The sequence below is a fragment of the Leptopilina heterotoma genome, unplaced genomic scaffold (assembly GCF_015476425.1).
Source record: "Leptopilina heterotoma isolate Lh14 unplaced genomic scaffold, ASM1547642v1 Lhet_239, whole genome shotgun sequence".
NCBI lineage: Eukaryota > Metazoa > Arthropoda > Insecta > Hymenoptera > Figitidae > Leptopilina > Leptopilina heterotoma.
This window is the reverse complement of record NW_025110955.1, coordinates 574,760-591,202: the sequence shown is the minus strand read 5'-3', so window position 1 is coordinate 591,202 and position 16,443 is coordinate 574,760. Positions and strand designations below refer to the sequence as shown.

Sequence of the window (16,443 nt, the reverse complement as noted above, 5' to 3'; positions counted from 1 at the left end):
AAACTCGTTAACTGTTAAGGAAATAAGAAATATAAAATTCGTTTCACATATTCTCGCAAGTTTCTAGCAAAAATGAATTTTGCATCTAATTTCAATAAAGCCACCTAAAAGGACATATCTATATACTCTTAATGGAAATTAATATTTAATTAGCAACTACTCCACACCAAGAAATATGTAAATTTCCCGTTTATAGTACAGTAAATTTCCCTATATCATCACATACATCCCTTTTGAATTATTAAATAAATTAAAATTCTCATTCACTATAGAGAGAAAATTGAAGTTCAAATTTATAGAAAAAAAAATCTTTTCTTTTTATTAAAAAAAAGTAAATATAGAAATCATAGTTGTAAAAGAAGAGGAGAGAGAGAGAGAGAGAGAGAGAGAGAGCAGCAGAGAGAGAGGAGAGAGAGAGAGAGAGAGAGTAGAGAGCGGAGAGCGAGAAGGAGAGAGAGAGAGAGAGGAGGAGGAGAGAGAGAGAGAGAGAGAGAGAGAGAGAGAGAGAGAGAGAGAGAGGAGAGAGAGAGAGAGAGAGAGAGGAGAGAGAGAGAGAGAGAGAGAGAGAGAGAGAGGAGAGAGAGAGGGAGGAGAGAGAGGGAGAGAGAGAGAGAGAGAGAGAGAGAGAGAGAGAGAGAGAGAGAGAGAGAGAGAGAGAGAGAGAGAGAGAGAGAGAGAGAGAGAGAGAGAGAGAGAGAGAGAGAGAGAGAGAGGAGAGAGAGAGAGAGAGAGAGAAGGGGATATCTGTAAACTCAATTTTTCTCTCTACAATTCTTGAATATTCTCTCAAGAGCCATTTCGAGTTAGAGTAACATTTTCTCTCAATTGAGTTGTACTATGGCCTATTTTTCATCATCGTTCAATTTAAAAAATTCTTTCAGCTCCCGGAAGAGCGGCCGACGAAGTTTTGCTTGGCGAGGTTGACATTTCCGTGCACGGTTTGGAAATTACGGAAGAACCATTTCTGAAGAAATGTACCCTTGATGGAAAGGCATATTCTCACAGTCAAACAGTAAGAAATTTCCTTTAAATTTTTAAAACGTCTGATTTTGTTCTTTTTTTAATTTTTCAAAAAGAAATTAATACTTTAATTTTAAAAAAACTGTACTTTTAACTAATTCAATTATTTTCAAATAATTATATATTTTTTCATATTTCTTCTAAAAAAAGAAAAGTATTTTTAAAAATTATAATAAAATTCTTAAAAAAATGTAAAATTAATTTCAATAAATTTTGACGATTTTTTAAAAAAATTTGACAATTGTTTGAAAACATTTCCAAATAATATTTAATTTTCCACAGGAATTAAAATTTAAACAAATTGTAAATCCAGATGATCATTACATGAACATTATGCTTCCTCTTTACGATAAAAAAAATGTGCTTCCTCGTGGAGGAAGCATTAACGACAAGTATATTTAATTTTTAAATCATTTTTAATACAATTTAACATTAATAAAGTTCAATAAAGTTCATTCGTCTTAATAGAAAGAATAAAATTTTCTTATACAGTAATATGAATCTAAATAAACAAAAAATTTTTTAGTAAAAATGTGAATTTTTCAACTTTAATTGTAATTAATTCTATAATTTTCAATATAATATATACTTTATATACATCAATCGATTCGTCTTGATACAAAGAATAATATTTTTGATTTATTTTTCAATAAATAATATTTTATTGTACAGCAACATGATTTTTAAGAAAAAATGAATTTTTTTTAAAATTGCACATTTTTTGTTTATAATTGGTTTTAATTCTATAAATTTAAATACAATATATACTTTATATATACCAATCCATCCGTCTTGGTGCAAAGAATAAGATTTTAGAAATAAATGAGTTAGATTTTCTTATACGGCAACATAATTTTGCGGAAAGGCGAATTTTTCAGCTTTAATTATGATTAACTCTATAAATTTTCATACAATTTATACTTTGTATAGACCAATTGATTCGTCTTGATGCAAAGAATAAGATTTTATTATATATTAACTTTAATAACCAACTTAAAAAAAATTTTTTAAAAACAAATTTTTTTTAGAAAAAAGTAAAAAAAAATTTTTTTATGAGGATTTTTTAATTAAAATTTTTCAAAAGACTAAGTTCTTTAGAAGCTTTAATTAAAATTATTCGAAATTCAAATTTTAAAAAATTTAAATTTTATGAAATTTCCATTATTTGAAATTTTGTCAATTAAATATATATTCAAAAATTTAAGGCACTTTTCCTATATGTGACGGTTTGAAAAAATCGATTTTTTTTGCATGTTTCGAAAGTACAATATCTTAGAAATATCATGTAAAAGTTTTATATAGATATGTATTTAAAAAACTAACAAAGTTACAGCGCGTAGAATTAAACAGTAACGGGCGCAAGCTACACTGAGAAAAATAGAGTTTGACAAACTGGGAGTCAATATTGAAAAAACTGGACTCAGTCCAGTAAAAGTACATTAATTCATTTCCATCAAGCATCTTAGGGTGTTGCGTATAGTGGATAGAGGGTCTTAGTTCCAAATGTCACTGTAAAGAGCATTGAAACACAGGCGAAGATTATAAGGCGCGCTGCAGTGTGCACAGTAGAGAAACTGGACTCAGTCCCCTACTTCGAAATTTTCACAATAAGGCAACGCAGGCGCGGAACCTGTCAAAATAAATGGCCGACGCGACGCGAAACGAGTGTTTCCTTTTATTCACTTCGTCAATTTTATATAAAAAAAACAGTAACCAATCATTAAAAAAAAGAAAAATATGTTAAATGCACTCTTTATATATTCATATATTCATTAATTTACAAGTTTTATTCTTCCCACATCTTCATACTTACAATTAACAACTAAATGCATCGGAAAATCTTACAATCATACAGGATTGAACACCTACCTAACCATACAACTAAATATACGCATAATTATAAATCGCACGCTTTTACATTAAGCCTCTCGGCTACGCAATCGATGGGGGAAATTTCCTATTTAAGAAACATCCCTTACCAATGAAATAAATAAATTAGATGATGCGTGGATTTTACTTTGTAATTAATGTAAGTATGGATGTCAACAATATTCATAATATTGAATAAATAATATTGTCAACTAGTTTCAATTTGATACGCGGTTATTAGAATTTAATAATAAATAAATAAAAAACATTAATTTTTTCCTAACCTTTTTCAAGTTTGACACTCCTCATGGTAAATTTGATTATTCTTTTTTTCCGTGTACAAAATAGTAAATTGACGTTGAATGAAATGTATAATTAATTATTCTCACAGCAATATTTAATAATTTAATGAACTTAACTGCACTGCATAATAGTTGAGAGTAGTAATAGTAAGTGAAACGGTAAGATAAGTGAACGACCATTAGTGTGAGAGAGAGAGAGAGAGAATAACTTGTGGTTTTCGAGTAGGTATCTACTTTATGTGCACGGCATTCATTTTTCGAAAGAACTGGACTGAGTACTATTTGTTCAATATTCGCTTCTATTATTGACTTGTGTTTTGTACACTGCTGCGTTCTTTTAACAATTACATGAGAAAGCAATTTCTCATTCCAATTTTTTATACTCTTATTCCCTCTTAGACTATATAAACAGTCTTGTTTAAGCTGATGAATGGGATAACTTGTGTTGAGTCCCAAACTGTTCAGCTATGAAACTTCTAATACTATAGTGTGTACCTGTCACATATTATTCTATAAAGGAGTACTACACTGACTGCATAAATCACTTTTCCATTTTTCTCCGTGTACAGCCCAGGCGCGAAAGACCAATGCTGACAATAAATTAAACCTTGATTGAGTCTTGAACGCTCAGTGTGGGTAACCCACAGTAGAAGCAGGCTTTACATCACTGTCACTCAATATTAGTTCAATATTGGTTCAACATTGGGCCCAATGCTCGTCCCATGCTCGATTCAAGACTCGGTCAATCTTTATGTGTGAAGCTCGAACATCTAATCTTGATTCAAGCTTGAATCAATCTTTACTCAATATTCAGTTTATCTTTATTTATTACCGTGTTCACTTAATTAAATAATATTATAATAATTATAATTATAATAATTGTTTCAAATAATAATAATAATTAACATTAAGTTATTAATTGATAAATAAATATTTATATTTATTTAGTATAAATATATTATTAATTGTAAAGTTAAATGGGAAATTTTTTTTTATAAATGTTTTCAAAATTATTATAGATAATTAATAAATAATAATTAAAATGTGCAATAAATATTCCTGACACTGCATCATATTTAATAATTTTATTAATTATGTTAATTTTTAATATTAATTTAATTAATTAATTATTATTTATTTATTAATTATCATAATTATTAATAATTATTATTCAATTAATAAATATTATTATAATTAATAACAATTACAATATTTAACATTTTAATTCATTATTATTCCAAATTATATTTATTTAAATAATATATTATTAATATATCTAATAATAAATTATGTTAATAATTTTGTTACTGAATAATAAAAAATATTAATTATTTATCGATGTTTATTAAATTATTCATTAAATATTTTTAATGATTATAATTTTATTATGAGTTATTTAATATTCATTTTTAATAATTAAAATAATTCAGGATTAGTATGTGTAAAATTTTTAGTCATAGTTTTCACTTTGTCCTTATAAGTAACAAAATATACGGCACTGGCATTAATATATTAGATTGGCCCGAGTTCTCATCGAGACTCAGTGGCCGTGCGGTTTAAGTGGTTGCGTCAAGGACTTCCGGAATGCGTCTGGGGCGGGGGGGACGTGAGTTCGATCCCACATGCGAGCGGATTTTTTCATTATTAGCGTTACATAAAATAATAAAATTACTGTATAATTAATAAGTGTTGTGAAAAAAAACTTGTGAACTTGTTTGTAAATAATATTAAAAGTCTGTTAAAAATGAAGTTAAAAAATGTACCAATTATCACAAATTGTCTTTTTTTGCTAAAATTATTTTTCAATATTATTATGTTAAATGACATTTATTGTTAGTAATATGATATTTATATGAAAATAATATAATTATTATAATAATAACTTATTGTCATTAAATATGTAAATACATATATATTAATAACAATACTGTTTATTATTAATAATAATAATTAATATATTCACGTTATATTGAATGAACGCGTGAGAATCGTGTAAATTTGGGAACAGTGGAAGCAGTCTTGTTCAGTCCTGCTTTCGGCTTCCGCAGCATATTATTATTAAATGATTTGAAAAATCACTAAAAAAAAATTTTTTTGTATATTTTTAGACACCAATTATAACATGTAAAATAAGTTATAGAATTATATTTTATTTTCTGTAAAAAAAAATTCCTGAAAAAAGCTTGAAATTTCGGCCGTCACATAGGAAAAGTGCCTTAACTAAATCCAAAAAACTGTGAATTAGAATTTTTCAAAAGACTAAGTTCTTTAGAAGTTTCAATTAAAATTATTCAAAATTCAAATTTTCAAAAGATTCAATTTGAAATTTAAATTTTAAAAAATTTTAATTTTTAACCAATTAAAATTCATTTTATTTAAAAAATTTCGAATTTAATTCTTCAAAACTTAAATTATATTCTGGAATTTTAACCAAAAATTCAAATTTTTATCAAAATTACAACTGTAAATCTTTGTTTTCTTTTAAAATGAACAAAAATTCAACTAGGACAGAAGTTATTACCGAAATTCATAAAAATGTTGAAAAAAGTCAAACACAAAAATAAATTCGAAGAATAATTATAACTAAATTGGAAAAATTAATTTTAATATTTTTAATGAAAGATAATTTCATTTTTCAGGACAAAAGTCCCTTTCATGCGCTATGCGAGACTTACAAAACAATAAAATTCAGACTGATTAAAAAATTGATTCATTAAACTAATTTAAAAATTTATTAGTCAAACTAATAAAAAAAATTGAATTTTATAAAACAAAAAAATTTCACACTCATATACGTGATTTAATAATAGATTTTGAAAAAAGGAAAAAAATCCAGTGATCATATAAGCGGATCAAACAAAAATTTGTAAAATTCATTTCGAACAACTCAGTGAACTTTTAAGGCGAGTCGCGCAAATTATTGGTAGACGCGCACCAAATTATTTGATCGATTTATTCCAGCAACATGCCTCAAAGAAACGCATATATGCAAAAACGAATGAATATTTATACAATCCGTAATATGTATATGAGATTTTTCGCTTTTCAAGTAGAATATTAAAGTAAGATTTTACTCTCTTCACATGAAAATTATAATAGAAGCAAAATTATTAAACGCAAATTAATTAACAAAAAAAAATTTAAACAAAAAAAACTGGCGAGTTTAAAAAATGACTAGTCTACAAAAACTAAACCCCTAATATTTTACTTCCGCAAAAAAAATAATTAATTAGAAGTAAAAATTTTTTAAAGAGTCACAAAGAACAATTCCAAATATGTCAATCAAACAAAGGAAACGAATTTCAAAAGCAAATAGTTAAAACAAATGAAAATTTTGTACATAGTCCCCTATATATGTTTCCATTTGAAATATTTTCACATATATATATATATATATATATATATATATATATATATATATATATATATATATATATACGCAATATTACTCGAAAGAGAAAAATCTAGTTGACATTCATATTGAATTAATTAAAAGAGATGCTTTTTTTCATCTCCTCTATCATATGTGAAAAACTTTTGCAACATTCAAGTATATACGATGTTTCCTTATTACTTCATCCAATTAACAACAAAAATTTTTCTTTTAAAGAATACTACACTACATTCAAATCGGGTCATCCAATTTATCGATCGACATTTTTTTTTTTTCTTGTACTTTTAAATCCCAAAGTTGAATTTTTCCTCATGCACATTTTCATTCAAAAACTCCCCTGACAGATTTCTCACTTGAAAAAATATCTGATATATTTTCTCTAACTCTTGAAGTTTTATTTTCTTTTTTCTTCCGAAGAAAAATTCCAAAGACAATAATGCAACTCGGTCAGTGGAGAATCGTTATTTATAAAGAAGAATTTTCAATATTAAAAAACCCCTTGGAATAAATAATATCGAGCAATAAAATATGCGCTGTGAAATAAATTCTATGAAATATGCGCGAGAGAAAATAATTTCAACATCTTGATAGTTGAATTAAGAATTAAATTTCAAATTATTTTCATTATGAATTTTTTCTGTGAAGCTTAATTGCAGAAAGCTGACAGACGCTTTTTTACAATAGAAAAAAATTACTAATCAAAGTCCTTTTTTTAACGAAAGAGAGAAAATTTCCAAATTTGGAAATATTTGTCCAAAACAAGGAAATACCCTATAAATATTCGTGAATTTAAAAAAATTCTCTACCAAAATATTCGAAATATTACTAATGATTATGGTAATAAATCGAGGAATAAAGTATATAGAATATTTTGAAAAAAATTGTTACAGATTCCCTCCCACGACTCCAATTCCCATTGCTTGTGTGTCGCCGGTGAAATTTACTGTTGGTGGCAAACTTATCATTCGAGTACGGATTCCTCTCCTTCCACAGAAAAGACCTATACTGTTCAAAGTAGTAGCACCGACTCCATCGAAAACTTGGAAGCCTCTGGAGATCCTTCAGAAGAAATGATTGAAGGAAGAGACAGCCACTTCGAAAACAACACGACAAATACGAATGAAATACCTACTTCTCCAGCCACCTGCAATATCATGGGTATAAAGATTTATTAAAAATCCTTTCTACATTTTATATTTTTTATATAATACTCTCTATGAAAATAATATAAAATAATCAAACAAATTTTCTTCTATTATTATACCAACAAATTTATTTTTCACTCTTTCTAAAAAATATTTTCTAATCTTTATTTTCCAAATGTCTTTTTTAATGAAATCGTATTTAAAAAATTGGGGTGGCCACTTTTTTCATAAAAAAAAATTCACGGTCAGTTCCCGGTCATAAAGAATAACTCTGAAAATAAATTATTCCATGAAAGTTTGAAAGAATTCCCTGATTTTTAGACAAAAATTCGACTTTTTCCCAAACCCTAAAAATATTTTAGTTTACTCTAAAAATAATTGGAACTCCAAAATATGTTTATAATACATTTTTTTAATACCTTTAACTATAAAATCATTTGGAACTTAAATAGATTTTTTGAAATAAATATTTAACTATTATCCATTATTTTTCCACAGGTATTAAGATTTTTAAAAAAATTCAAATCTCAAATCCTTTAAAATAGAATAATTTTTAAGAATTACTACTGTAACTTATTAGAAATTATTTTCAAAATTTCAATTCAATTATTTTCTGGAAATTTTAACTAAAATATTTCTAAAATCCACTTGTATTGTTTACAAGACAATTTCGTGAAATTTTGAATAATTTGGAAGTTTTTCAATTAAATATTATATAATACTAGCTGTCGGACCCGTCTTCGACGGGTTTTAGTTTCGGCTAATACATTTGATAGGGTTTCTACCAACCGGGAAATAGCCGGGAATTAAATTTTACTGTGAAAAATTAATAATTAGTTACCATTAACTATTTCGTTAGGAAAATATCACTATTTGAATCAGTGACAAACTTTTTTCTATCAAATTTGTTATTCAGGAACAGTAGTTGTCAACTTGTAGTACTTTATGCGTTTTAGTACTGCAATTAATGAATTAAAAATTAATCCTAATTTTCCACCAGCTTTTGGAGTCATAGTAGAGTCTAATTCGAAATAATTGTGTCGCAATTAGACCCTACGTTACTACTGCTAAAACTTAAATAAAACCTATATGTTTAGGCTGAAAGTAGGGCTTAAACTTTGACTCGGGTCTGTTTACATAAATATTACATCAACAAAAATTAAAGTAAAAAGCAATTTAAAAAAAATTAATATAATAAAACTTTTTTTAATTTGGTAAGAAAATTACCGACTTTTCCCGGTCAAATTAAATTCCCGGCTATTTATCGGTTTCCCCACGCAATTGGTAGACAATGTCAAATGTAGAAACTACACCGAAAAAAATCTCGATGGTATTATTAACTATGACCCTATAGTTAATCTTAATCTAGTAAAAGTAATAAGGATTTCTAATCATTATGGTTAGGATCGCTAGGTTGATTCAACAAATTCAAGCCTGACAAAAACAACCCTGCAAATCCTAGTCAAATTGACTAGGATTTTAGTAATTTTGCCTATTTCCATAATGCGCACGCGTCTGCTTCTGTTCTGACAGTGTTTACCTCTATATCTTTCGCGTCATTTATCGTGATTTCCTAAAACGATTTTTTATCATTACTCGCGTCTATTTTTTGTACATAAAATGGAGTTCTTACATACATCAAAATTGCTGGTTTCTCGGAACCTCTGGAAATATAGATAGTCCATGTTTTAGAAAGTAAACTATTTAATTATATTAGTCAATTCTTTCAGACTTTTTTGGTTAGGTTTCAATATAAATCGTCAAAATTTTTACGCACATGGTGACAACATTTTTACTATTTTAATCGCGCAGTGTGTTTGAAAATTTACCTTTGCAATAATTTGTGAATTTAAATTTATTTTCATTTGAATGTCATAAATAATTAAAAATAAATAGTTTTTGACAAGTGTATAAAATTGTGTACTCGAAATGTATAAAACATCATCTGATTAAGTATTGTATTTTGACTCGAAAATCTAGTGTCTATTAAAAAATTAAAATACCAAGTCGTGTTTAGTGTAGTGATTATCGTTCCGGGTTTCAAAGTGCGTATTCGTTAGGTTCAGGTGTTCGCGTCCCCCCTGCGTCAAATATTTATTTCATAAGTTTAAATTAATTCCAAGGTATATAAATACAAAGTCAAATATAAATATGTTCAAATACAATAATTAATTTTTTTCTTTTTTCTTTTAATTAGTTTTTCTCTTTTATTTGATAATAAGAATTTGATTAGCAATTTCAAATAATTATGATACACAGTGTAAATCTAATATTATTCTCCTAGTCAATTTGACTATTTTTTCCTGATTACATCGACTAATTTTCCTGGTCACTTTAACTATGCTTGAATCTTATTACTTTGACCAGGAATCTATGGTTGGCTCCTCTCGTAACTAGGAAACCTAGTCAATTCCTGGTATACGGGTCCTAGGCATTTTTTTCGGTGTAAAACCCGTCAAAGACTGGCACTGGTATATAACATATGAACTTAAAAAAGAGTATTTTCATAAAATAAGTCAATATTCTTTAGCCATCTGCTATCTCAATTTGTCCGTCACGTCTATATAATCGCGTTGTGAGTTTATTGTGTATAAATAGTGTTACAATTGTTTATTATTTATTATCGTTATTGTCTATTTGTGTTTATGTAAATTCATTTTCATGAAATATGTGTAGAGTATATAAGGAATAATATATGCTCAAATATTGTAGTTGCGTGTATACACGGAAAAAAAAAAGTTCACGAATCTCTCGTGAACTAGTATATCACTTTTGGATGGGACACAAAATTCTTGAAAATCAACAAACACAGTTCGTCAAAATTTCATCAACTCCTTCACTAGAAACATAGTACTGTTTCCGAACTTTTCGTCAAAGTTAACGAAAAATTCGTGAACTTTTAAAAAATGCTAAAAACAAGAAAAAATAATTTCCAGACACTACTTTTTTATAGTATTTCACTTTATTTGATAACTTGACGCCTATTACGCATCCAACTACACAGAATACACAATTTTATCGCCATTAAAATTCGTAATTCGCTTCACTGGATTCGAACCTACACTGCAAAAACTGGCATCTCACAAGTGTCTTAAAATGAGTTGCTTTACGTGTTTAAACCATTGAGATACAAAATATGTTTCATATTGAGACATTTAATTTCATATCCCCGTGTAGAAATCACCATGCTATGCCTAAAATGATTATTGGCCCTAGCTTGGACCTAACTTGGCAACCCCTTTTTATATATCCTGGGCTGGTCCTAACTTGGTACTAGCTAGGAGATCCAGTTATGACTTAAAAAAATTTTTAGGAAAATAAAGTGTCAAAATTGATACATGAAAAACATGTAAAAATTGATAAATATTCTCAATTAATATTTATAAAATTAATTGATAATCATATTTGTTTAAACAATTTATTGTTTGACATAAATCAGAAAATTATACAAATACTATAAAATAAAGTTAATTTATTAATTTATTAATTCAGCAATTGTTTAAACAAATAATTGTTATTTACTAACTTTTTACACAATCAACCTAGAAACTAGCAGTTTTTTCTAATTTTGCAATAAGTAAATACTCAGATTAGTTAATTGCAAAATTTTAAAAGACTACAAGTGTCTAGACGCTTTATTGTCTTAAGAATTAATAAATAACAACAATTTTTTGTTTAAACAAATGCTGAATTGTTAAAATTATAAATTATCTTCATATTTCACTACTCAAGTGTAATAATCGCGAAGTTAGATAAAAAACTGCAAGTTTTTAAGTAATTTGTTACAAAAGTTAATAAAACAGCAAAATTTATTTATTTATTTAAACAGATACAGACTGCAATATAATTATCATTAGTAAAATATATTTCTAATTTCGTTCGCTGATTTTAAGTTTCGTTTAAGTTGGTGCTAAACACTAAGAGATATTGCAATTCGAATGTGGGCTGACCCACCCAGGTCCAACCCAGGACCTACCTGGGCTTCCTAGTTTCATTAGCAAAAATTTCTAAGTCCAAGTCTAAAAAATTTTTTGCAACAAAAAATTAATGCTTAAAATGATTTAGAATAATGAAAAACGTGTTTTTAACATAAATTTTTTTGACATTTTTTTAAAAAGTGGATCACCCGCTTAATTAATTAGGAAAAATTTCCAAGTCCAAAAGACGAATATTTTTTTTAGACCAAGAAATTAATGTTAAAAATGATTGAGAACAATAAAAAACTTGTTTTTAACGAAAATGTATAGATATTTTTTTTCTTGATATAATATAAAAATATTAATTTTTGAATTTTTATATTTGGATATTATTTTATTATTATTGTTGTTGTTAAACTATTTTTTTTATTTATTATCGTGTATTGGTGTCAATAAATACCATATTGAATCATCAAAAGCAAGTCCACAAGTCACTGACAATAAAAATTTTGGTCTCAACTAGTTTCATTAGCATAGTGGTTAGGGCGTTAGTCTCGTAGTCCGTAGGTCGTAGGTTCGATTCCCGCGTGCGTTAAATTTTATTTACTTCTTAGGTTTGCGTTTATTCCGATTTTTCTGCATTGTATTCGTATAAGTATGCAATTTAATGATTATATATACTGTAAAATAATTTAATTAACAAATTTCTAATTTTTTTATAATTTTTAATGTATATATATTAATCTCTGCATGTACTAACATTATTTATGAATTAGCTTTTGGTCATCATTTAATTGAAAAAAATAATAATTAATTAAAACTAATACTTATTATTAATAATTTAGGTTATTTCTTTAACAAATATTATTAACTAATTAAAATTATAATGAAATAGAAAATACTGTCTGAGATGGTCCTTTCTAGGTCCTAAAATGGACCCATAAACTGGTCCTAACTAGGCTCCCAAGTTAGGACCAGGCTAGAATCGCATCACCACCCATTATTATTTATTAATAACAAAATTTGACACTTTCAGGTTATGTACTTTGTTTTGTTTTTTTATTGGCAGCACTCGCATTGTACGGGCAGCTTCAAAATTACTTTTCATTCGCATTTTGTTTAGTCGATAAAAACGCCATAACTTCAGTGTCGGTAATGTCTAAAAAATATATTTTCCACAATTTGTCTTATTATGAATAAATAAATGTTCTTCTTTCAACAATGGCATTATTATTTATTTATTCAAATAATATGTGTGGAACTATTTAAATTAATATTTAATATTTAAACTTTTTATTTTGTTTGTTATGTACCTAATGTCGATAAAAAAGATTCAATATTAAGAGTTTGTGAAATGATCACATTTCATTGGTCTATTAACAATGTGAAAAACTAACCTAAAACTGTCAGTTTTCTTGAAGAATAAAAGCATGAAATTACTGTGCATGACGGATTTTTTCTATTAAACTCACAATCAGTGAAACACGTCAAGCATCTCAGCTTAAGACATGTATGTGTCTTAAAATGAGACACATATCTGTTTCAAATATGTGGACACAAAACATCTTAACTGTTTCAAATATGGGACAAAACGTCTCAAAATGAGACACTTGTTTTTACAGTGTAGTACCTATACCCTATAACATAATATTTCTAACAACTAACCGCCACGGCTAAATCTAGATACACTGTCCTTCGACAAACGAAACGATTAGCTTTGTCTGCTGTAAAACTCAGGACCGTGCAGAGTAGAAAAAGTCCCTTATCGTAACTTTTAATTCATTTTATGAATTATTTGTTTCACAAAGGAAATTAGCAAACAAAAATATTCACTAAGTAATAAAAAACACTGATTCTAAATAATAACTTTCATCAAAGAATTTTCCCGAATGTAAACACCGATGACACCGACTGAATGATGAATGCTTGATCAGCCATATTTGATGCGCATTACGAACTGCGCATACTACTGACACTCGCAAGTTCACGATTTTTTCGTGAACTTGTACCTCTACTTTTGACGAACTACTCTTCATTAACAGTTCATCAAAAATTCATTAACTTTGTTTCAGTTTTTCGTTGACGTTCGCCATTTCCAATCAAAAGTGAATGAAAATTTTGAAATTTTGTGTCCCATCCAAAAGTGATATATAGGCCAGTCGGTGAGTGCAAAAAGTGCACATAAGTGCAACCTGAAAAGTCAAAGCAGTTTCTTGTAGTTTGAGGGCCCCAAATAAGAGCCCCATAGTTTGCACCACATTTCCGGTTGCGAAAAATGGTGTAAACAATCGCCAAAGTTCGAAAAACATGGTTTTTCGATGACTGTTGCTTCCGGTTAAATTTTAGGGGAAAAAGTTGTGATTGAAAGTTATAGAGCTTGGAAATAGCTTTCAAATGATTGGTCGCAAGTTAAAAAAGCTTAATTAGTTTAGTTGCAAATGAATTTAAACCATTAAAAATAGCACTTTTTTAATTGTTTAATAACTTTGTTAATAATTATCGAATTTGTTTCTAACTTCCCAGAAATATTCCCCTTGCGAGGCTGAATAAATCCCAAAAAAAATCAACTTGATCGGGTAAATAGTTTATGCATAATTCCATTTGTTAACTAAAACATATAATTTTTCAACGAAATTTCCCCACTTTTGGACCTGCGAATTTCGTTTTTTTTTCTTGGCGAGTACAGTTAAGGAGTCTAACTTTAATTCCATTTAAATGGGAAATTGATTTTTTTTATTTAAGTGCATAATAATAGACGTTAAAAAAGGGTATGTTTTTTTGACATAAACAAATAGAATAACTCGGCCAATTTTCACTTTATCGATTTCGTGTAAAGGGCATTTGATTTCATTTGTTTTCACAAAACTTTTCAAAAAAAAAAATCCGATCTAATTTCAAGAGGTGGAGAGTTAACTTTTTTTTAAAAAAAAATTCCTGACAAGTTAATTATTAATGTTTTTTATTGAAATTCGCACCACTTACAGTTTGATACATGTATTTTATGTAAAAAAATTAAACATAAGGTTTTGTGCATTTTTTTTTTAATTTATAACAAGTAAAAGTAAATGTATCCATTTTTCAACCTCTGAACGGCGGAGTGGGGGTACTCGGAGGAGCGTGATTCTCGCCGCCACAACTGAATTCAGCCGTTCAAATTTGCAAAAATGGCCATAACTTCGTTAATTATTTACCGATTTTTATCTTTCTTTTTTTAATTTGATGTATTTTTTTACGCCGAATCCAAAAATGATTTTATATGTTTTCAAATTACAATATTTTTAATAATAAAAAAAAAATTTTTTAACAACAAATTTTTAATTATTATTTATCATATTTGACAAAAAATTCTTTTCGTACATATAATTCCATTAAATTTAAAATAATATGATGACATAAAAAAATTAAAATTAATTATATATAAGCTTGTAGCATCAGGTACACATATGCACGCCTGTTCAACTATCAATACAACAATGCTACACACTTATAAGTAAATAATTTTATTTTTTTTATGTCATAATATTATTTCAAATTCAATGGAATTATATGTACGAAAAGATTTTTTTGTCAAATATGATAAATAATAATTAAAAATTTGTTGTTAAAAAAATTTTCTTTTTTATTATTAAAAATATTGTATTTTGAAAACATATAAAATTATTTTTGGATTCAGCGTAAAAAAATACATCAAATTAAAAAAAGAAAGATAAAAATCGATAAATAATTAACGAAGTTATGGCCATTTTTGCAAATTTGAACAGCTGAATTCAGTTGTGGCGGCGAGAATTACGCTCCTCCGAGTACCCCCACTCCGCCGTTCAGAGGTTGAAAAATGGATACATTTACTTTTACTTGTTATAAATTAAAAAAAAAAATGCACAAAACCTTATGTTTAATTTTTTTACATAAAATACATGTATCAAACTGTAAGTGGTGCGAATTTCAATAAAAAACATTAATAATTAACTTGTCAGGAATTTTTTTTTAAAAAAAAGTTAACTCTCCACCTCTTGAAGTTAGATCGGATTTTTTTTTGCAAAAGTTTTGTGAAAACAAATGAAATCAAATGCCCTTTACACGAAATCGATAAAGTGAAAATTGGCCGAGTTATTCCATTTGTTTATGTCAAAAAAACATACCCTTTTTTAACGTCTATTATTATGCACTTAAATAAAAAAAATCAATTTCCCATTTAAATGGAATTAAAGTTAGACTCCTTAACTGTACTCGCCAAGAAAAAAAAACGAAATTCGCAGGTCCAAAAGTGGGGAAATTCCGTTGAAAAATTATATGTTTTAGTTAACAAATGGAATTATGCATAAACTATTTACCCGATCAAGTTGATTTTTTTTGGGATTTATTCAGCCTCGCAAGGGGAATATTTCTGGGAAGTTAGAAACAAATTCGATAATTATTAACAAAGTTATTAAACAATTAAAAAAGTGCTATTTTTAATGGTTTAAATTCATTTGCAACTAAACTAATTAAGCTTTTTTAACTTGCGACCAATCATTTGAAAGCTATTTCCAAGCTCTATAACTTTCAATCACAACTTTTTCCCCTAAAATTTAACCGGAAGCAACAGTCATCGAAAAACCATGTTTTTCGAACTTTGGCGATTGTTTACACCATTTTTCGCAACCGGAAATGTGGTGCAAACTATGGGGCTCTTATTTGGGGCCCTCAAACTACAAGAAACTGCTTTGACTTTTCAGGTTGCACTTATGTGCACTTTTTGTACTCACCGACTGGCCTATTACGTGGGATCTGGGATTTCATACAGGTATAAGAACCCA

General features: G+C 27.6%; 1 protein-coding gene across 1 annotated transcript in view; it reads left to right on the top strand.

The window, feature by feature from the left end:
- Nucleotides 1-871: 871 nt before the first annotated feature.
- The window catches only part of LOC122502814, a gene marked incomplete at its 5' end in the record, with an annotated part of 55,338 nt that continues 39,766 nt past the window's right edge, over nucleotides 872-16,443 (top strand). Inside the window, 2 exons of the mRNA XM_043613072.1 lie at nucleotides 872-1,012; nucleotides 7,476-7,743. Coding sequence (XP_043469007.1) covers nucleotides 872-1,012; nucleotides 7,476-7,743 — 409 coding nt within the window. The remainder of the gene's footprint in view (nucleotides 1,013-7,475; nucleotides 7,744-16,443) is intronic.